The sequence below is a fragment of the Cicer arietinum genome, chromosome 1 (assembly GCF_000331145.2).
Source record: "Cicer arietinum cultivar CDC Frontier isolate Library 1 chromosome 1, Cicar.CDCFrontier_v2.0, whole genome shotgun sequence".
NCBI classification, from domain to species: domain Eukaryota; kingdom Viridiplantae; phylum Streptophyta; class Magnoliopsida; order Fabales; family Fabaceae; genus Cicer; species Cicer arietinum.
In genome coordinates, this window is record NC_021160.2 from 7,117,709 (window position 1) to 7,139,395 (window position 21,687).

At 33.3% G+C, this 21,687-nt stretch overlaps 2 protein-coding genes across 3 annotated transcripts in view; one reads left to right on the forward strand and one right to left on the reverse strand.

Moving 5' to 3' along the window:
* Nucleotides 1-3,622: 3,622 nt before the first annotated feature.
* LOC101504725 (uncharacterized CRM domain-containing protein At3g25440, chloroplastic) lies at nucleotides 3,623-7,596 on the reverse strand. The gene is made up of 6 exons (XM_004486504.2): nucleotides 7,588-7,596; nucleotides 7,178-7,307; nucleotides 6,668-6,713; nucleotides 5,544-6,000; nucleotides 4,934-5,335; nucleotides 3,623-4,037 (listed from the first exon to the last, which is right to left on the reverse strand). Exons 1-6 carry the CDS (start codon nucleotides 7,594-7,596, stop codon nucleotides 3,903-3,905), a joined length of 1,179 nt encoding a protein of 392 aa, XP_004486561.1. The 3' UTR covers nucleotides 3,623-3,902.
* Nucleotides 7,597-8,948: 1,352 nt separating this feature from the next.
* LOC101491602 (exocyst complex component SEC8) overlaps nucleotides 8,949-21,687 on the forward strand; it is a 42,255-nt gene continuing 29,516 nt past the window's right edge. Inside the window, exons 1-12 of one of the 2 annotated variants that reach the window (XM_004486384.4) lie at nucleotides 8,949-9,081; nucleotides 9,409-9,488; nucleotides 10,602-10,814; nucleotides 12,567-12,740; nucleotides 13,692-13,793; nucleotides 14,205-14,314; nucleotides 14,611-14,784; nucleotides 15,422-15,593; nucleotides 15,702-15,808; nucleotides 15,904-16,211; nucleotides 17,054-17,217; nucleotides 19,263-19,378. In XM_004486384.4, coding sequence (XP_004486441.1) covers nucleotides 9,447-9,488; nucleotides 10,602-10,814; nucleotides 12,567-12,740; nucleotides 13,692-13,793; nucleotides 14,205-14,314; nucleotides 14,611-14,784; nucleotides 15,422-15,593; nucleotides 15,702-15,808; nucleotides 15,904-16,211; nucleotides 17,054-17,217; nucleotides 19,263-19,378 — 1,682 coding nt within the window. In that variant the 5' untranslated portion in view covers nucleotides 8,949-9,081; nucleotides 9,409-9,446. The other variant, XM_004486385.4, reaches the window with a different exon arrangement.

A 21,687-nucleotide genomic window follows, 5' to 3' on the forward strand; every position in this document is an offset into this window, starting at 1 on the left:
TAAAAACAACTTTAAAGTTGTTGTGCAAATGTAATAAGAACCAACAATTTTCAACTAATGATCCATACTCTTGTGTAGTTTGAAATAGCCTTGAGCACATCGTCAACCACTTTTATACAATATGTTTCAAAGATCAAACATATATAGCCAACGATGACAATACATTGCAACGTTTGGAGAAGGGTTCAAGCCTCACTTTCCAATGGTTTCATCTCTCACAGCTGTCAATCCCTCTTCAATGTCAACATATGACCCTCGTTACCGTCTAATTAGAAACTAACACTGATACTACTATATTATTAGGGGTGGAAATAAGTCAGACTTTGAAAGACCTGAGTCTGACATATGTTAAGTCTAGCCTACGGCCTAGGCTTTTTTTTCGGCCTAACTTTTTTAAAAGGCTAGTTGGAAGTCTATTTAAAAGTCTTATTTATATTAAAATATTTAAATGATCTACTCATACCACGTGATGTTCTCTACATATCAATATCAATGTATATATATATATATATTAAGCAAAAAATAATTTTAAAAAAATCTGAAATAAACATCCTTTAAACCCTAAAAACATAATTTTTGGTTTCAAAGAATAATTTTTTTCTGAAACAAATGCATCCATTATACCTCTCAAACAAATATGGAACGACTACTGACCATTGACTAATTGAATGACTACCTAATATATAACGACTACCAAATATGGAACGGCTATGAATATGGAATGACTACTGACTGATTGCATAATTGATAGAATTTAAAATAAGAAATAATATTATTAATATAATAATAAAAAATAACATTAATAAAAAATAAAATATATATAGGTCGGCCTGTCAGACCTAATAGGTTTTTTTATAAGCTTGAGCGTGACTATTTAAATAAATAGGCTTTAAAAATAGACTGAGTTTATCCTTTTTATTAAATAGGTCAAACTAGGTTAGATCATAAATAAGTCGAATCATAGACCTCTAACGAACGACTGATGTAGTCTATTCATATCGCTATGTATTACCATATAATAGATATGTCAACATTATATTAACATAGTCATGATCTCCCACAGTATAGAGAGAATGCTCATAGTGGAATTCAGCTCAACCAGCTTGCCGAGGCTGCTCTCAGCCAACATTGTGCTATAAGTGAAAAGCGAGATAGCAAATAAAAAGTGTGTTTTATAATTGTAAGCAAATATTTAACTAAAACTTGTCCCAAATCATTAGTAGTTAATCAAGGAGAATATTGAAGACAATTGTTATTAACTAAAATATTTGTACAAATATTTGCCTCTCGACAATTATGACAAATTATGATATTCCAATCATCTTGAAGATAATTATAAATTTTACAAAAAAGAATAATCATAAAGTGTCTCATATATCTTAAATGACCGCAATATCTATAGACAAATCTAAATTGAGTTTCACAACTCATATCCTCGAGTATAAGCTAAAGATAAACCTTCCAAGACACATCCACAATTTGGATAAAAAAGCATTCCAATGGCCAATATGTTTTAGAATACATCATTTTATCTTATAATCACTTTTATTTTAATTGTTTAAGGAGGTGTCAATTTTCTACACACTTTTGCTATAACTTAGTAAACGATATCATATCAATTTTTTATGCATTAGGTTCTACACACTTTTGTTTGATTTTTTTAAAAAAGAAACAAGCTTACACCATTTCATTAAAAATAATGCTATCATGAATACTTAGAAGGTCAGAATTAGAAATATGGTGACTCACATATAAATGTGACACCCTGGACCAAAAAGTGAGCGACACAATTCCTAACAAAAATTAGCTATCTAGTTGGATTATTAACACAACATGCTTTATGCTTTAAATGTAATATAACCAAAATTTGTCAAAGGAAAATAAGGTCTACCTAAAATATCAATCACGATTTTTGCGGTATATATTAAACATGTTCTAAACTAGTTGTACTTACTCTATAGTATACCGAAGACTCTAAATTTTTTACAGTTTTACTCAATTCATAAAATCGTTTATGATGCCACAAATTCTTGTTTAAACTTAAAAAATATGTCATATAAATATTTAAATATTTATTACATTTTTTTAGCGCAAAATCATTAAGAATTCACTTTAACTTTCTATTGAAAACAGAGCAAAAATATTGAAAAAAAAAAAAGATAAGGTGTATAGCTGTCTTTGAAATAAACATATCATAATATCATATACCATATAATCATAAAAGTATAAATAAATTTTTTTGTTAGCTCCAAAAAAAATTGTATGATTAAACATGCTCATTCCCGCCTCTAGTGACAAAAACAAAAATATAAGAAGATTGATAAATATATAATTTTACTTTATATTTATAGTGACCATATTTAATTATAAAAAATTATCGATGTACACCCATATATCGTGTGTACGTTTTGAGAGATATAAAAATAGATTGTAATGTTAAAAATTTGATATGTTATAATATGATAGATAGAATGAAAATGAAATATTGAATTGATGTAGAAAAATTATAGGTGTACAAGTACCATTATTGTTTAATAAAGAGTGCTACAGAGACAATTTTTAAAACATACTTTATTTCTATTACATTTTTTTTAATTGATTAAAATTGACATAAGTCCCACCAAATCATGTTGGTCTCTATAGAGACCTCCGTAGATTTTAATCAATCATAAAATGTATTGAAAAGTGTGTTAAAGAATGTATTCCTAATGCTAATCATTGTTTAATTATGAATTCATGTCAATATTAATTTTGATTAGTCTCAAATTAGATTAGTAGAGGCAATGTTGTATAGTATTCTTGTCAGAAAGAGAAGAGGTGTTGTATAGTATTCTTGTTAGAAAGAGAAGAGATGGATGTAATTCTAGTGAAGTTTATATGATATATGTTGGAATTTTAAAAATTAGTCAACTATGTAATTTCAAACATGATACAATAGTAACAATAAAATGATAAAAATAATTCTACACTATTGTCATCTCATGTCAGTGTCGATGTGATCACATCTTTAGTAGATGATATGTAAGTATTTATGTCAGTATTATTTGAGGTTAGGTTTTAGGTCTGTCCGATGTACCTCTAAACTCCAACTCATCTAAACTTTTTAATCAAAAAATAAATAAATAAACAATGGTCTTGCACTCTCGTCATCCCCCGCTGGTATAATAGAATATGCAGATATATGAGGTAGCGAAATAAGCAACGATATCAAGTTGCATCAAGACATGCATAATGACGCTACATATATTGAAAGTCTTGTGCAAATTGAAAAAACATTATGTTTCTTAGAAGAACGGTACATTCTAAAAAATATCAAGTGTACAAAGCAACACACTAGCCAAATAGTGAATTCAGTTATATATTTAAGGAAAATGAGAAAATGTTACTCACAGTATTGGATCAAAGACGTAAAAAACATATCAGAGGAAATTTCCCTAATAAAATCATAAGCTAAATAACACTATCATTAATTTAATATGATATATTAGCATGAAAATTGTCTTCCCAATATCTAGAGGCTAGGAATAAGGAATTTGAAACCTTTTTCTTTGTAACATTATGACTCGTCAACATGACATCTCATGCAGGAGTTATGCTGCTGGCCTTAAGCCACTTCAAGACATACGAAAATGCCGGAATTTACATTTCCTCAAGAGTTAACAAGATTACATGTGTCGGTCGCTGTCCGCAAAAATAGTCAAGCTATCTTAGTCTATGAGTAAATAACTACAAACCTCAAGAGAGAGCCCGTGTTCTTTTTTTAAAATTATTTGGAAAGGATTATTAAAAAGTATGTCGTTAGCATTTTACTTCTACAAAAACACATAAATGAATTTCCGTCCAACATTTTCATTACTAAATCAAGCATCATTTAGTAACATACTAATGTACACACTACCATCTTAAGTTGTTGTATCTTCTTTCCCTTTTTTAAACTTCGCAACGTGCTCACGATACTCTTCAAGCTCTTTCTCCAACCTTTCAATGAACTGGCTAGTATGCTCAAGGGATTGCTCATACCGATATTTCTCCAAGGCCTAGAGATTTAAGAAGTTACAAAACATTAGCTCTACTCTATGCTAGAAGAGACGACAATGCTTTCTTAACATAAAGTATTCCAGCTAAGTTTATGGATCAACACTTCAAAGTTATTAACTCATCCACTCTACAGAAGCACCGGTCCTTTTACTTCTCGGAAAATAGACATGGGAGTTACTAATACATGTTTATCTTTCTGAGGATTAGTCTTCAAAAGAAACAAAAATCATAGCTTCTATTTACTAATTTGCATAGAGCTCACTGACACTGCCATTTGTTGCAATATGCGGAGGCATAAATTTATAGCAGACTTTAAACTTTTGTAGTTAACCACATTCATCAAAAGGTTAAAATTTAAAAAAATAAGAATTATGAAATACTTTTTTTATGAACATTATGAACTGACCATTAATATTAGAATACAATAAATGATATAGATCATTACCATCAATTTAGTTTAAGATCAATAAGAAACTCTGATCACTGTAATAACTTGAAAGAGTTGGTAGTTTTTAACTGAATGGATTAAATCCTTGTATAATCTCAACCCTCTGTATTGCAATAATATATGTGACACCTACATGCATTCATGCTTGACAACTGCCAACCTCAAGCAGATTGATTAAAAACAGATATATAAAAAAAACTTGAGATTTGTTTATAAAGTAGAAACTAATATGTGTTTGTTTATAGTTAAAAACCACTTTTAGATCATTATCTCTCATCAACTACACTATGATAATCATTATCTCTATTTGTTGATTTTCTCCTTCCTTACCTAAACCATATAATTTCAGGAAAAATATTGTATTATATTTGCCGTCATTAAATACCTTTTACCAATGAATAGCTAATGCAATTGCCAATGAATAGCTAATGCAAAGTAAAAAATTACCTTCGCTTTTGATAATGTATCTAGAGGTGACATTACTTTTGGCTGTACATAGTTCTTTCCACGGTAAAAAATTATAACATTATTGGGTTTGATGTCAATCACAATGCCTTTGCTTAGTCGAGCAAGCTCTTCAGCATATTCATGAATCTGACCCAGTTTGCAAGGCTTGCATATAACCTTTACTGTCTCATGGTTCTTCCAGTGCAGATGCATGTTTAGAACTACCCCACCAAACACTCCTCGTCTTCCAACTGGAACATAGTGTTTCTTTTTCTCTCCAGTGCGCTTCAAGTAATGTCTCTCCTCCTCGGTTAAAATTTCAGGATCAAATGTTTCTGCTGGTAGCTTCGGTACATCAAATTTCCTAAGCTTTTCAATCAACCATGTTTCCTTTCGCTTGGCCTGTAGATTTATGAATTAAAATATATGAAAGTAGAAAATGTACTAATACATGATGATAAAATCGTAAAAGGTATGCAACCAAAAGGGGCAAGATTATCATAAAGTATATCATCGATAACAACAACCAAGCAGCTGAAGCAAAGTACAAGCAGTTGCTACAGGAAATAAAACTTTAAACATAAAAATTACAACTAGTTTGAAATCTAACCTTTTCAAGCTTATAGCGAATTCTAACTTCTGGATTAGGAGAGTACATCTTTTGTTTTGCCTTCAAACGATAGAATTTGAGCTCATTCACTTTGGCACTCCTAGATTTTTTCACTGTTTTCTTAATCTGACTGTTCTTTGCAGAGCGAATATCATCGGGCTTATACAGAGAGAAGCGTACAACATTGTTTTGGGTCTTCAGTTCAACTGACGAATTACTTATGTATCTAGAAGGTAGAAACTTTCCCAGAATTCCATGACTTCCAATGATATTTGATTTCTGCTGTAAATCAAAAGCTGCTGGAGAACATACAGGGGGCACTCTCAAAAGATGCCTCAGTGTCTCGTAAGTTTTTGTATATATGGAATTATAGGGAGTGAAAGATCGAAAAGTTGTGGTAGGAGATGAAGCAATGGTCGGAACATCTTCAACTAAGCATAACCGGAACAAGCTATGTCTGTATTGTGAGAGTATAGATTGTATTAAGGAGTCAGGAGGAGCACTATAAAAGGAGCCTTATATCTTATACAAGCATTAATTTTTTTTGTCCGAATATGTTATCTACATTACATAACCCCCTTTAAGTTTTGGATTAAATTTTGCACAAGGGTCTGTTTGGATTGGTTTATTAGAGCTTATCTATTGACATAAACACTTGTTACTTGTTAGACTGTTTAAGAGAGCTTATAGAAACAACTTATGACATGTCCATAAGTTGTTTTCAGCTTATTTGCCATAAGCTCTCCAAGAAATCTTATAAAAACAGTTTATAACTTATATGAAAATAGTTGGACTTCATTTCACCTTTCGTTGTATTAATAGCTTAATAAGCACTTATATAATAAGCATTTGATTAATTTGTTCATCCAAACAGATCCTAAGCTGATAATATATGAATCTGAAACAATAGTAGCCCTAAATATATAGAGCACAAACAAATTCAAGAAAAAATAAGAAGCAAAAGATGCCCCCTCCTTACACTAACTTGAGGAGTAAGAAGGTAGACAGTAAAAAGATGAAGCTAATATGGCAAATGATTGCTGAAGCCTGAACAAGCATGAATAGAGAAAGAAAGAAATATGTATCAGAAAAATAAATGCTTTTTTAATTGAGTAAAAGTATACCTATTAAATGTGCAAGAAAATCCATGCCTAGCTCCTCTAAGTGAAGCTGCAGAAAACATAAAAGTCCAAAACCAAGCTGAAAAATCATAAAAGAAAAGGGTAAGGGAAACAAGCGAGAAGTAGGAATAAAACAATATAATTGTTTTATAACACCGTGACAGTAGTTTTTGAAGCAAACAAAATCATTTGGTTGGGAACATACTTCAAACAGATGGTAATCATTCATGCAATTTCAATTAGTAAAAAGAAAAACCAAACATAAAAGACAAACGAGGGGTATGTAATACTACTCCCCAAACAAAACATGGATGAATGTAAATTACATATTGAAAAATCACAGAACCAGGAATTGGTTCATATAAAAGAGACGAATTTGGTGAACATTTAAGGTAAGAAGGAGGAACTCTTGTGGCTGCTGAGTATAATGGATGAAGAACAATAACAAATGGGAAAAATAGAAGAATTGTATAGGAAATAAAAATAAATAAATAAAAGGGAGTGCCCATTTACCAGAAGAACAGAGTGCGACCAACGGTGGTTGTGATGTGAGCTTGATTATCCGTCGCTGCAGAGGGCCGTTTCCTTTGTTTGTTTGAGGAACTTGGGTAGATAGACCTCCCAACCAAACGATCAAACCCCCCTAAATTTTTTTAAAGACTAAATATGGTTCAATTGTTTTCATAATTCGTGGAATTGGTCCCTCGCCAATTTTGTTTGTTTTTCTTAAATTTTTTAAATGAAAAAAAATATTGTGATATATTTTAAATGATATGATGAAATATAATTATTTAAATTAATTAATTATTTTTATGATATAAAAAATATAATTTTTTTTATAATATTATAAGTGTTGATTCTTCTATCGAAAATCATTCACATTTTTTGGAGGAGTTCAAATTTTCACGATGATAAATAATTACATGACTCATCATAGATAGATTTGAAACTAAATATATATTATACTCAAAATAGTTGATGATATGTCAGACAAAGTTGCATTTTAGAGTAAACTACATAAGATTTATTTTTCATTAACCACCTTAACCATGCATTCTTGAAAGTAATCGTTGTCTCTCGACTAGAGGATGAAAACTATAAATGTCAGATGCCACTTATATGAGATAGCATAAAACAACATCTTGTCAATCATCTCATAATTGCACATTAACAAAGATAAATTTTGACCCTTCAATCAATTTTCAAACCTCTAAATGGTCAATCACAACTAAAGTCAACTTATTGTTGCTGAATACTCTTAGCTCCCCTCAATCCTATTATAGTTGAAAATTTTATGTTAATAATATTTTTTCAAACGACAAACACAAAATATCAAGAGTTTTGCTAATGTTACCACTTTATTTTAAAGTCGAGTAACCACGTGGTCTACATATGACGTAAAAACAAAAATGTCTATATGACAATGGGGAATCCAACAACGTGATGATGTAAGACCAAAAATGTCTATAGGACAATGGGGAATCCAACACGATCTCTTATATCCTCCGCAGCCTCATGATGGGGCTCTTCATCTACATCGCGAAGGTTGTCATTCACATATTATAGTGGTCACGACGTTAATCATATATATAAATATGTAATATTGACTACTTCAAAATTATTGATTGAATATATAGTTAATCAAAACTAACATTTTTATCTAAAACAAATGAATACCACAACAAAATAGGAAATCGAACAACAGCGCACTAAGATGATGAACAAAACATCACACTTAGACGATAAAATCACAAAATAAAATATAAAAAACAAATCACTTATTTAAATAACATATTTATTTCTATGTTTTATTATATATTAAGTTTAAATATAATTTTGACCATTTATTTTTTATCAAATATTCATTTTAGTCATTTATATATTTTTTAATTCATTTTCGTTATGGTTGTTGTCATGAATTGTAGAGATTTAATTTTGAATTAATTGTAAAATTAAATGTTCAACCTTAACAAGGATGTAATAAATTACAAATAACTATTTCAAAGAGTTTGGATGAATTTAAAGCATGTAAAAATAGTTTTTTTAAGTGCAAATATATTATGAAGTTAAATTGGAGTTTTTTTTTTGAAAGAATTGTTATAGTCAATATATATAGACAATTGTTAGAAAAAAATTAAATAACCATATTTTATTACAATTTTTATTATGACGAATACTAAAATATACCACTTAATAAATGATAAGAATTAATATAAAAAATAAATAATAGGTAAAAAATAAAAAAGAAAAGGTTAAGATTAGATTCAAATGTATATATTATTATTTGGGATAAAAAAACAAAAGATGAGATTGAGAAAAGTAAACACGTTTTAACAGCAAAACTCAGCTTTGCTTCCTTCTTCAATCAGAAATCAGAAGTTTGTGTCGCACTGAACTCAATCTGACCGGAAAACGCAGTAAGAAATTCGTCCATTTTTCATCTTCCGAATTTCCCCTCCTCTCTCATTTAGCGCGCGAGGATACTACTCCATCGCGATTTGCGGCTGCGAAAGCCGCCCGTAGATAATTGCGTCTTAGCAGATCAGAGCTCCATTCCGCACCGCAATTCTATAGCGGTGCGATTACCAACGTAACACCGTATATTTCTCAACAACATTTTGCTACTTTTCATAAGAATTTTGATGATTCATTTCCAGTTATAAAATCACGCGAGTCCTTTTTACTTTCATTTATATGCAATTGGATTTTTCATTTATCTTCTATCAACTTTTCATGCATTGCAGTTATATCTTCATGGTGTGTTGAGACATTATAGCTTAATATGGGAGTTTTTGACGAGTTACCTTTGCCTCCAGAAAAATCTGTAAGCTATACTTTGCTCCTTTTCAGATTTTTATTCATAATTGATTAGTAATTTTTTGGATTTGCAAGGTTTCATTTGGTTCAATTTTTTTGGCTTTGCTGCTGTAATAGTGTTCATAAATGATTGGAATATGTGTACAATTTGTGGGACAATTTCTTGAATTTTTCTGGTTGGTACCCTAGCTTGAACATAATTAATTTATCATGGGTAGATAACGAGTCAATGCGTGAAACCAAACAAGCAAATGGGGAATGAACCAGATAGCTCTGATATCATGTTGAATATTTTAGAATGAACGACTTTCATTCATTAAATAACAAATTTATACAAATTTATATGATTATGTCAAAATAAGGAAAAATAGGAAACTAGGGAAACTATATAAACGTAGTGATTAGAGAGAGTAATCCTATTTATGATTATATAAGCATATGTTAATTGCATGTCTTATTTTAAGTATTCTATAGATGATTCTTTTGGATCAGGTATGGATGATTAGTTGTTACTTCTACTAAAGATATCTTTACGACAAACTTATAGATCAAAAGTTAATATCTTAGCTCTGGGTGAATTAGGCTGAACCCAACTTGCGAGAGGTTAGATACGGATACATCACTTACATTTTGAAAGTGAAATCATTATATTGGAAGTGGTCTAATGTTGTATTTGTGCGTATGTTAATTGTGTGTCTTATTTTAAGCATTCAGTGGGGTTTTTTATAAAGCATGAATGATTTATTGTTATTTATACTAAAGATGTCTTTGCCACAGACTTATAGATTAGAAGCTCATTGTTTTGCTTTGGGCTTGAACCAAGTTCTAAAAGGTTAATCAGGATACATCACTTGCAATTTGGAAGGGGAATCATTATGTTGAAAGTAGTCTGATTATATATCTGTCCACATGCTAATTTTGTTTCTTATTTTAAGCATTCTATGAATGATTTTATTTTATTTATAAAATGGATGGTTTTTTGTTTTTTATACTGAAAATTTTACTGCAAACTTATAGGATGGACGGAATTGCATTTATATTGTACTTTTTCATGCGTTGCACTGAATACTCGTTTAGTTATTCGTGATAATTTGAGTCTTTGTTCTACATTTGAATGCAGTATCTGAGAGAAGAAATCTCTAGGATAGATGAGATTTGGATTGCTGCTCGTTTTGATTCGTTACCTCATGTTGTTCATATTTTGACATCAAAAGACCGTGATGGGGCTGCCCAATTTTTGAAGGAGCAAAGTGATCTTATCGAGGAAGTTGTGGATGAAGTTGTACAATCTTATCACAGTGGTTTCAACAGAGCTATCCAAAACTATTCCCAGGTTTCTTAAAATTTGACTTTCTATGATTATTTTAATAAATAATATACATTGGACCAGGAACAATTAGGTCATTTTTCATTGAAACACAGGGTCTTTGATTGTGTATTCATGTATAGATCTATCGTCACATTATGATTTTCTTTTTCTCTTCAATCCGTTCCATTTATTGTGCTGTCAAGATTAGAACGTTGTCATACTTTGTGCCATATTCTAGTGTTTTTTCATCATCTCTCTTTTCCTTAATTATATAATTAATAGACAAGGAGAATATATTTCTGTTCTTACTTCTTATTCATAACAGTAATACTTGGGCCTTGGCTTCATTTCAAGCATTTGTAATTTATGCATTATTTTATGAGTTAGTGTTATTTTGATGTGGCACAAATTTGACAACAACTTGGATGGTTAACACAATTGAAGGACATGGTTAATTATGTTTCATGGATAGTTAATGAATATAACAAGACATCACAACTCATTAGTCATCCACTAAACACAATTATTAATGGAGATTATGTATATTTGAACACCTAAAAGTCGTGTATACTTGACACAATTTGGGTAGTTATTGATAACATGTACTTTGATCACCTAAAAATTATGGTTAATGAAGTCGAAGATCATGGCCAATTACGTTAAATGGATGGTTAAATGTTAATGAGCTGGGACACTTATTATATTATTAACCATCCACTGAATGTAATTAACCACATATTTGAACTGTGTTAACTATCTATCCAAATTGCTGTCAAAGCTGTGTCAAAATATTTTTTTCTATCTTAATTCTCCTGCTCATGTCCACTTTTCCCCCAATGTATTATAAACTGTAATACCATTACATTTTTGGTCCTTTCTTTTGCCTTATTTACAATTTTAGTCCACAAATTTCTAAATCCACGATTTAGGTCCCCAGTTTTCAAAAAGTCCGATTTTTCCTTCATCTATGCATTTTGAGGCTGAAATTTTGATGATGTGGTAAGTGAGATACTTATGTGGCAACTTAGTTTACGATGTGGTATTGCCTAAGGTTGATTGTCATTATCAACTAATTTTTGTTGCATCAAAATATACATTAATTTATATCACAATGACAAAAGCAACCAAATTTGATGCAAGAGAAGACACTGTCTTAGTGGATTCTCACTTAATAACTCACTTCCATGTCTTCGACTTAGTTGCCACATAAGCATCTCACTTGCCACATCATAAAAAATATGCCTCAAATGCATAGGTGAGGAAAATGTCAAACATTTTAAAAATTGAGGGACCGAAATCATAGATTTAAATTGGGAGATCAAAATCGTTAATGAGGCAAATTGGGGGATACAAAATACTTCCATTTACTGTTTTTTTTCTTCCGAATATTTGATCTAATCTTTTATTGATTTTGTATAATCTTCATTACAGTATTAAGATGCTTTCTGTTATGATGTCTTATGTGATGAAATACAAAACTGACATCTAGTAAACACAGAAACAATCTCAGCCAGGAGTTCTTGCGTTTTATAAAATTAAAGTTGTGATGAATATTTTATGTTGATATTTAATTTAACAAAAATCTAGTTAACAATAATCAAAATTGTTTTTGGTTACGAAATTATCTGTTAGAACTGTAATTGGTTCCAAATTCCAATGACAACTTGATTTCAGTAGCCTCTTCCTGCTTTTATATTGTTTAAATCTTAGAGTGCTTCTGAATTAGAACTGCCCCTTTATAAATTACAGGTTACTAATTTTTTTGTTTATCTCCAGATCTTGAGGCTTTTTAGTGAATCCACTGAAAGTATAGGCATCTTAAAGGTGGATTTGGCAGAGGCCAAGAAGCACCTTAGCGCCCGCAATAAGCAATTGCATCAATTATGGTATCGGTCAGTTACATTGCGAAACATAATCTCTTTATTGGATCAAATCGAAGACATTGCTAAGGTCTGTTACTTTTAGTTCGGACATTTCTTGATCTAATTGTGTGACTTTGGCCAATTGATTAGAGTAAATAAGTCTCAACTATCATTTAAACTTATGCTAGCCTGTCTGGTTTTATATGCCCTGAGTTGGGTTTTCCTTATGCTACTTATGCATTTTGTATTTTAGATTAAACAGATAGATGGATTTACATATCATGCTGAATGCTCCTTCAATTGTAATGGCAGAAGTAGCCATGCAGAATTTGCTATCCATTTGAATTTTCTTAGTGGTTTTCTACTGTCAAAGAACCACTATATCTTAAAACTGATTTGTTTTGTCAAAGAACAAGAATTGTTTGCTTTAAACATGACAACTTGTGTGAAAGCACATTGGACTTGGAGTGGAGATAATATAGAGGACAACAATTATCTGCTGCAGAAATTAACTGCTCTTATGAATTGAAGTTCTAGTTTTAAGACTGATGAACGACGACGAAAAAGGATTATAAACATTTGGTCAATTGTGGTCCAACACTGTTAAAAACTAAATGTTCTGAGGTCCTGAATGCTTGAGCACTGTAATAAGACCCTACAATATATCTAAAAAATATTTTGTGCGAACAAACCATCTGCGTAAATGTATACATTTGTGTGTGTACTGATATTTATGTCAATTTTTTTTTTCTGATGATCAATTTAGTACACACTTACCTTTTAAATTACTCTGTTTAAAACTGCTGATTGTAAATACATTTCTGTATTTGTTATTGAGTTTTTTATTATTTGATATAATCCTAGTTTCCTTAGATAGCCTTATCTGATTTGATTTGATCCCTATATTATAGGATCATTTTCCTTGCTTCTTGTATATATACATGTAAATCCCTTCTGAATCAATATGATAAATATCCAGATTTAAGTAATACTATTACTATTTTATAGAGGGTTTTGATTCTAATTATCTAAGGTGCAGGTTCCAGCTCGTATTGAGAAACTCATTGCAGAGAAGCAATATTATGCTGCAGTTCAGTTGCATGTACAATCAATTATGATGCTTGAGCGAGGTCTCCAAACTGTAAGCTTTCAACTTACTATATCATTGCCCTATTTTCGGTGTGTTTTGTGTGTAGGGCTTCTTTATTTGTTACACATTGCATCTCTCTGCTTATTGGAAATGTATTTTCCCTTACAATTATCATGAATTGAGAGCAAAACACAATTGAGAGTCAGTAAACTTAACCACATTCTTTAGCACATGGAAGTGCAAGCAGACGGTTACAAGATTTTGTATTAAACTTGTGTAGTATATGAATTATGACTAATCTACGTCCCTTCTCTAATGTATTGTTGCTTCAAAACATTCTCTCTCTCTCTCTCTCTCTCTCTCTCTCTCTCTCATCATTCATAATTTTCCATTTATTTAATCATCTCTATAAACATTTCTATGCGTTTTTGGTGTCATAATTGTGTTTGATGTATGGCCTAGGTTGGGGCACTTCAAGATGTCCGTTCTGAGTTAACGAAGTTGCGCGGAGTCCTCTTTTATAAGATTTTGGAGGATTTGCATGCACATTTATACAACAAGGGTGAATATAGGTATGTATTTTCAATTTTGATCTCTTACTTAGAACATCATGCTGAGAGATATCAGAGCATATGCTTGTGAAATGATATTTTAGATGTGGCTCTTCTGTGCTTCATATGTTTCCCTTAACATGCTATTCTCATGAAAACTTCCAATATCAATTTTGCTCTTTTGGGAGTTTCTCATCTCATTTTAATATCATGGAGGGTGTGGCTTAAATGTACAGCGAACTTTTGATCTGACTGGTTGTGCTGTTTATTTATTTTGTGAACTGAAGATATATGTATTTGTACTGTTATGTTTACAGTGTTGCAGGCTCAACTATGCTGGAGAATGATGATGACGTTCCCACCACCGCTTCTGTTGCACTTACTACACATAATTCACAACCCCTGTCTCGAAGAACAAGGTCACTTAAAGGTGACAACCAGACTAGCCTCCAGATTGATGGATCATATAGGCCTGGATCTGTGGATGGAGGGTAATACTGGCCAACTGAACCTTTAACTATTTATGCTATTTTCCTTCATATTCAAAACTGCATAAATCATTTTCATATTTTTTATTTAAGCTTCATTAATTTTTTTTACCGTTACACATTGCTTCATTGGTGGCGGAGGGAGATTGCTTGCATAGTAGAGATTCTAATTTAGCAAATTCCACTCACTTTCTCATTTGTCAAGAATGGATGAGATGGTTGATAGTTTGATGATGAGGATATTTAATAGTGATTTTATTAAATGTTGTTGGGAACACTGTTTATACTATTTTGTGCTAGCTTTGGCAGTGTTTTTTTTTTCTTCCTGGATTGTTGCTTTCTAAGGTTGATGCGATGCAGCTTTCCATTTACCTAATGTGTACTTTGGGTTATGCCCTCTTCACTAATATTGATTAATCTAAGAATATAGTAGATTTAAAGAGACAGCCTCCCAAACTTTTTCCAGCGTCATATCAATGTGTCATTTAATAGAGTACTATGACATCGGTTGATCCATGTAGTTGAGCCTACCTAGTGTGATAAGGCGTGGTTGTTGTTGTTGTACATATAAGCGCGTGGTTTGGGATTGTGCTTGCAGAACGTAGGCTATTAAATTAGATACTATCAAATTGTGTTTCAGTTCTTTTGATGGCCGTGATGAGGAAGGCGCTCTGGATTCAAATGGAGAAGCTACCTTAGATGGGTCTATGGCAACCACGAGAATCAATAGTAGTGATGCCGCGAAGGATGCCGGTGGTGCTCTTCGTCAAATGCCAACATGGCTTTTGAACTCGACACCTGATGAATTTCTTGTATGATCCACTGGATTTTTTATTTATAATTTGCATTAAATTCATAATGCTTCTTGATTTTTTGGCAACTTTCAGTCTTTAAACTGAAGATCCGAGTTTCTTGTGCAGGAAACAATTAGAAAAAGTGATGCCCCGCATCATGTGAAGTATCTTCAAACTATGGTTGAGTGCCTTTGTATGCTCGGCAAAGTGTCAGCTGCTGGTGCTATAATTTGGTTCGTTATCTTAATGATATTTCATTAGTATCATTTTATTATGTATTTGCTTGGGACAATAATGTGTAAGTTATACTCGTTTTGTTGTTTTCCAGCCAAAGACTACGACCAACAATTCATGAAACTATTACATCCAAGATTAAAGCCCATGCAGACCTTTTGAATTCATCAAGGTCTAGCATTGCTCACGGTTACCGAATTGGAACAGGTGATCTACACTTCGTAAAAGGTCAACTGGAAAGCTACCAGTTGCCAAAACAGAAACGTAAGAATGGAATTTCTATTGCTGGGACTCTGTTGGCTGTGAGCCCTGTTTCCCCTCTCATGGCTCCTGGAGGAAAGGCACAAGTTGCTGCAAAGGAGCTTCTTGATTCAATTTTGGATGCCGTTGTTCGAATATTTGGTGAGTCACAGAAATTTTATTATGCATTCTTCTGTCTAGGTTAATGCTACACTTAATGTTAAGATAGATAAATGGTCACACAAAATAAGATTGGATTATGAATAAAAGCACTAGGGAGAAAGTGAGGTAGCACCTATTTTAGAAAAAGATAGTAGAGTCTTGTTTTGGCGGTTTAGGAATATGTGGAGAAGACCCATAGTATTAGAGATACAGATACTTTAATATGAATATTTCTCACTAACTAAAGGTTTGTACAAGTATTTTATATATGAGAGATGTAATCTAAATAGGAATAAGATCCTATCACGATCCCAAATGATACTAACAAATCTTTGTTATTATCAATATCTCAGCAGAGGTATTATATCTTCAGCTTGTATTCACACCACTCTTAAGTATGGGTCCATTAGCTTCTGTTGTAATAGAATTGCTACGCCTGCAACTAACTATGTATAAATAGTTAGCTACACTCTAACAAATTCAGATGAGATGCATCAATCAGATTACTTTCAGTTTCTCGCTGTTTTTTTTTTTCACTTCGATGCACTTTCTATATTTTTACGCACATATAGAAGCACTGGTGAGAAGGGTAAACCAAATAGAGGATAGTCCAATGATTGGAGGTAAAGGGGGACCAAAGAAAATTGCAGGCCAAACCATTACAAGAGATTTGATTTAAATTGTGTATTATCAGACATGGTTTAATACAGGACAATATTGCATTGTTTTATCTATATAGCAAACCCCATTTGGTGACAAAATGTTTTGGTTGTTGCTATCTGCTTTCTATGTTAATCGATTCCTCATAGTAAATTTGTCATCTATATTATGTCACTCTGTAGAGAACCATGTCGTCGTTGGGGAGCTGTTGGAAGCAAAAGTCAGTCAGCATGTTGACTTGAACACACCCAAATCAGTGCCAGTAGATGTGAGTTGGAACCCTGATTCTGAAGCATCTCAAGTCACAGGAGGTTACAGCATAGGTTTCTCCTTGACAGTGTTACAGGTAATCTATATCTGGGGGTTATTCAGTTGCAAGATATTTATAATAGAATTTGAGGACATATCTATGCTAATTTAATATGGCTAGACATGGTTGGTAGTCTTGGTCTAGGATACAAACCAAATGTTGATATGGATGAAGTTTTAGTTATTGAATAGTAAATAGAAGTTGTAGTACACTTGTATTTTCTCTATACTTTAATACTTTAAATAAATCAAATACTGTCAATTACCAACTTTTCTGTAAGAATTTATTACTGGAATTTTAAGACATACCTATACTAATTTAATATGCTTAGACATGGTTGGTGATAAAGGATAGATAGTCTTAACTATCATTTAGTTTTCTAACTAACTTTGTAACTGTCAAACTTAGTCTATAACAGTTTGACAGCTCAGCACTATTATCCTCTCTAGCTAGATTAGGATACCTATATAAGCTAGCGATCCTTTGGATTTTGTAACTAACTTTCATTTCAATCAAAACAGAATTCTCTAAACTCTCTCGATGAAAAATACTGTAGATTAGAAATTCTATCGGTGTCTTGGTCCAGGATACAAACCTTATGTTAATATAATAATATGCGTGAAGTTTTGGTTATTGGATATTAGATTGAAGAGTATACTTATATTTTCTCTGTACTATAAATAAATCAAATACAGTCAATTATCAACTTTCCTCAAAACTTAAACTAATGGACCTAGATCCCCTCCTTCAATAATATCTCCTGCAGGTTCTCCTACAACAATCTCAACTGTTAGATTAATCCAATGGTTAAAAAACAAACAGGAAAAAAAAATGTTAAACCCAAAGTTACTGTACATAGGATTGAAATATCCTCCGTAAAAAAAAAAGGATTGAAATATCCCTGCATTTTCTCATTCTGGTTCTTCTCACGTCTCTCATTGAGCATCATGAAAACAAAATAAATTCATAGCCAGTCTGGTTCAACCTACTACAATTCAGCCTCTTTAGTTTATGGTTCAGTAGCTGACAAAAAGACCCATCTTGCACTAGCTAGTACCAAATCATTGTAATAAAACGGATCTGCAATGGTAGGCGAGCTCTTACGGCAGTGAAAGTGAATCACGACACCGACGTTGCCGCCAACCACGGGAGCACCGCCACACCTTCCTCTGCCTCTCTACCGTTGCATCAGCCTTTCCCTCTCTGCTCCGTCGTAACATCGTACTGTTGCACCCCTGCAACGTCGCATCGTTCCACCGTCGTCCTTGCGTTTCCATCTCTATGAGCACAATTATTTTGGGAGAAGCTGGTTATTAATTTGCTTAATTGTTTTTTATTACTATTTTTCTGTTTAACTGTTAGATTAATCCGGCGGCTGAGATTATTGACGGACAGATTGCAGGAGAAATTATTGAAGAGGGGATCCGGATCCTAAACTAATAGGCCAATAACTCATAAATGGTTGAAATATGCATGCATAATAGTCCTTTGAGCTTGATGCCTAGAAAGTGCACAAGCTTAATCGGTGCTTGAATAATGGAAGTGGCAAGAATTGAACTACTACCACCTGCTTGTAGAGGCTTCATGCTTTGCTGCTACACGAAATACCAACTTTCTTAAAAGCATAAGTTGCTAAGTGAAGAGTTTATATTTGAAAACTAAACAATCAGTTTGGCTTGCATGCTAGCGAGTGTTGAAACTACTGGAAAATATTGGACTTGTTGGTTTAGAAACATGATAATTTTTTTTTCTGCACAAGTTTGTCTTCTTTTACAGTGATGTTTTATTTGATCATATTAAATTATGCTTTTGTCGTTGACTGGAATGTAAGCTTTGAAGCATTCTGTATGTCATGTTTCACTTGACCATTTGTGACACCGACAGTTTATTTGAAATTAATGGCAAAGGAATCTAGTATATATGAAATTGAGTGGACCTGTTTATATTGTTTAATCTGTATAAACATGAAGAACCTGTATTAGGTACAATAACCCAAAATCTATACTTAGAATTTTGCCTGTTGGTTGTTATCAATTTTAGTTTTTCTTTCAGCCTATATTTATTCATCCTTTATTTTTTAGAGTGAATGCCAACAACTTATATGTGAAATTCTGCGGGCTACTCCTGAAGCTGCATCTGCTGATGCTGCTGTGCAAACAGCTAGACTTGCAAACAAAGTCCCTTCAAAAGAGAAAAGGCAAGTGAGTTGAATTTCTTTTGCTCTTTAATATAAAATTTAATGGTGATCTCTGCTCAATTCAAAGTTTTAATTATCTGAAATATTGTTTAGTAGTCCTTTTGCCGCTGGCACCTTAGAATTAAGAAAGTCTATCACGAAGCTGGCATAAGAACTTGAAAGATAATGAATGGGACTCCAATCAAACATGTATTGCAGCCTTTTTTTTGGATTCTCTGTTAATCATCTAGTTGAGAAGCATATGGTTTGCAACTCAAATAAGACATGCTGGTCGTCACATGTTAGTTTGAGATGCTTCAGAATTGGCTAAACATCCAGAATGGGCTAAATGTCTAGGATTCTTAACTTCTAGGATTCTTAAGAGACTTCGACACCACTATCAAAAAATATAGAGCGCGACATTCGGAATGGGCTAAACGTCTAGGATTCTAAGAGACTTCGACATTGCATCTCAACCCAAAACGTTAAGGCATTAGGTTTATGTGTCATTCCTCTTATATATCCAATATTTCCTCCATTCCTAGTCAATGTGGGACTAACCACTCATAATTGAATTCCAACAATTATTGTTAGAATTGTTAAATATTATATTAGAAAGTAAATAATTAGATTAGATGGGCTGTAAGTATTCCGGCCCGTTAGTATTACTGTAAATTAGGGTTGCTTAATACTCTTTGTCTATATAAAGAAATTCCGTTGTGTAGTTGAAACACACGGGTTATTCAATGTCTCTCAATACTCTTTATATTCAACATGGTATCTAGAGCCAATTGAGAGACAACCCGAATCGTCAACTACCCGGTGGACCCACTGTCTCCAGTGAATTTTTTTTCGGCAAACCGTGTTCTCAACTCTGGTTTTCCCCTCTCTGCTTTTGATACGCTGATTCCTCAATTTTTGTCCATCCGTTCACGCTCTACCGTCACTGTTTCTGACGATTTTTTTCGACGAACGACCACTTTAGCTGCGTCGTACACTCCAGATCGGCCAAACCCTTCTGCCGCGTCATCAGCAACCTCCTCACGCGCGTGAGATCCACGCGCCGCCTACACCCACCACGCGTGACAGCGCGTCCGACAACTGTTCACGGTGCCCTTCTTCCACCGCACTCGCCTCGGCCTCCTGCTTCCATATCTGCCCTCAGTTTTCAGTTTCGAGTTACGGATATACAAGTTCTAGTTCAAACAACCCCTGTTTTTCCGGTTCCGACGCGTTTTCTGACACTCTTTGCTGACCATGGCGTCTCAGTCTGAAACAAAGAGCATCTTCACCAACTACATCACTTCTCCTCTCTCTATTGAAAAATTGAATGAATCAAATTATGATAGTTGGGCTGCCGACATCAAACTATGGCTACGTGGTTAAGGTTACGAGGACCATCTCACTGAAAACCCTATAAAGGTGAGTGTTACTGAAAACATCCAAATGGAGTCAGATTGATGCTCAGTTGTGTAGTGTCATTAAGTCTACACTTCATTCAGATGTTAAACCGATTTTCCGTCCGCATCTCACGTGTGAATTTGTTTGGAGTCAAGCAAATGCACTTTATACTAACGACACACAACGTCTCTATGGAGTTTGTCACCGCTTGTTGAATATCATTACTCCAAAGACACTCGATGACTCTATTTCTTCATATCTTGACACCGTTCATAGTGCACTTCATGACTTTAATGAGCTTCTCCCTCCTGCTGCAAGTAATCCAGTTGAACAGAAGAAGGAGTTGGATCAACGCAACACCTTCTTCATGCTTCTTGCACTCTATGGTCTACCCCAGGAGTTCTCTGCAACTCGTGATCAAATTTTGGGGTCTGTTACTGTTCCAGATATGTCTACTACCTCAGCGATCCTCCTTCGAGTACCAACAAAACATCCAGGTGAGCATTCTATTACTTCAGTTCCGGGTGACACTGCTACCCTTGCATCTCAGGGACATAATCAACATCGTTCTCGTGGAGGACCATCCAACTCTAAGCCTCGTCCCAAATGTGAGCATTGTAATCGGCTTGGACACACCATTGATCGCTGTTGGAAGTTGATTGGTAAGCCTTCGCCTTCAATAAATGCAACTCAGCTTGATCCTTCTGCCACTATTCAGACTACACCATCTCCACAAGACTCCCCGACAAATTATGAAGGTTTTCTCCGATGGGTTCATAGTCATCCGAACTCTAGTTCTCCTACTTCGGTTGCACACACTGGTAACTCATTTGTTTACCTCTCTCACTCATCTTCTCTCGGCCCTTGGGTTCTTGATTCTGGTGCGTCTGATCATGTTACTGGTAATAAAGGTCTCTTTTCTTCACTCT

Bases quoted from the DNA above. Each gene is read 5' to 3' on its own strand.
- LOC101504725 (XM_004486504.2), bottom strand. The intron at 6,714-7,177 runs GTAAATGGGCAC...TGTTTTCTGCAG, and splicing joins GGTCGCACTCTGTTCTTCTG to CTTCACTTAGAGGAGCTAGG. The intron at 5,336-5,543 runs GTTAGATTTCAA...ATAAATCTACAG, and splicing joins TTCGCTATAAGCTTGAAAAG to GCCAAGCGAAAGGAAACATG.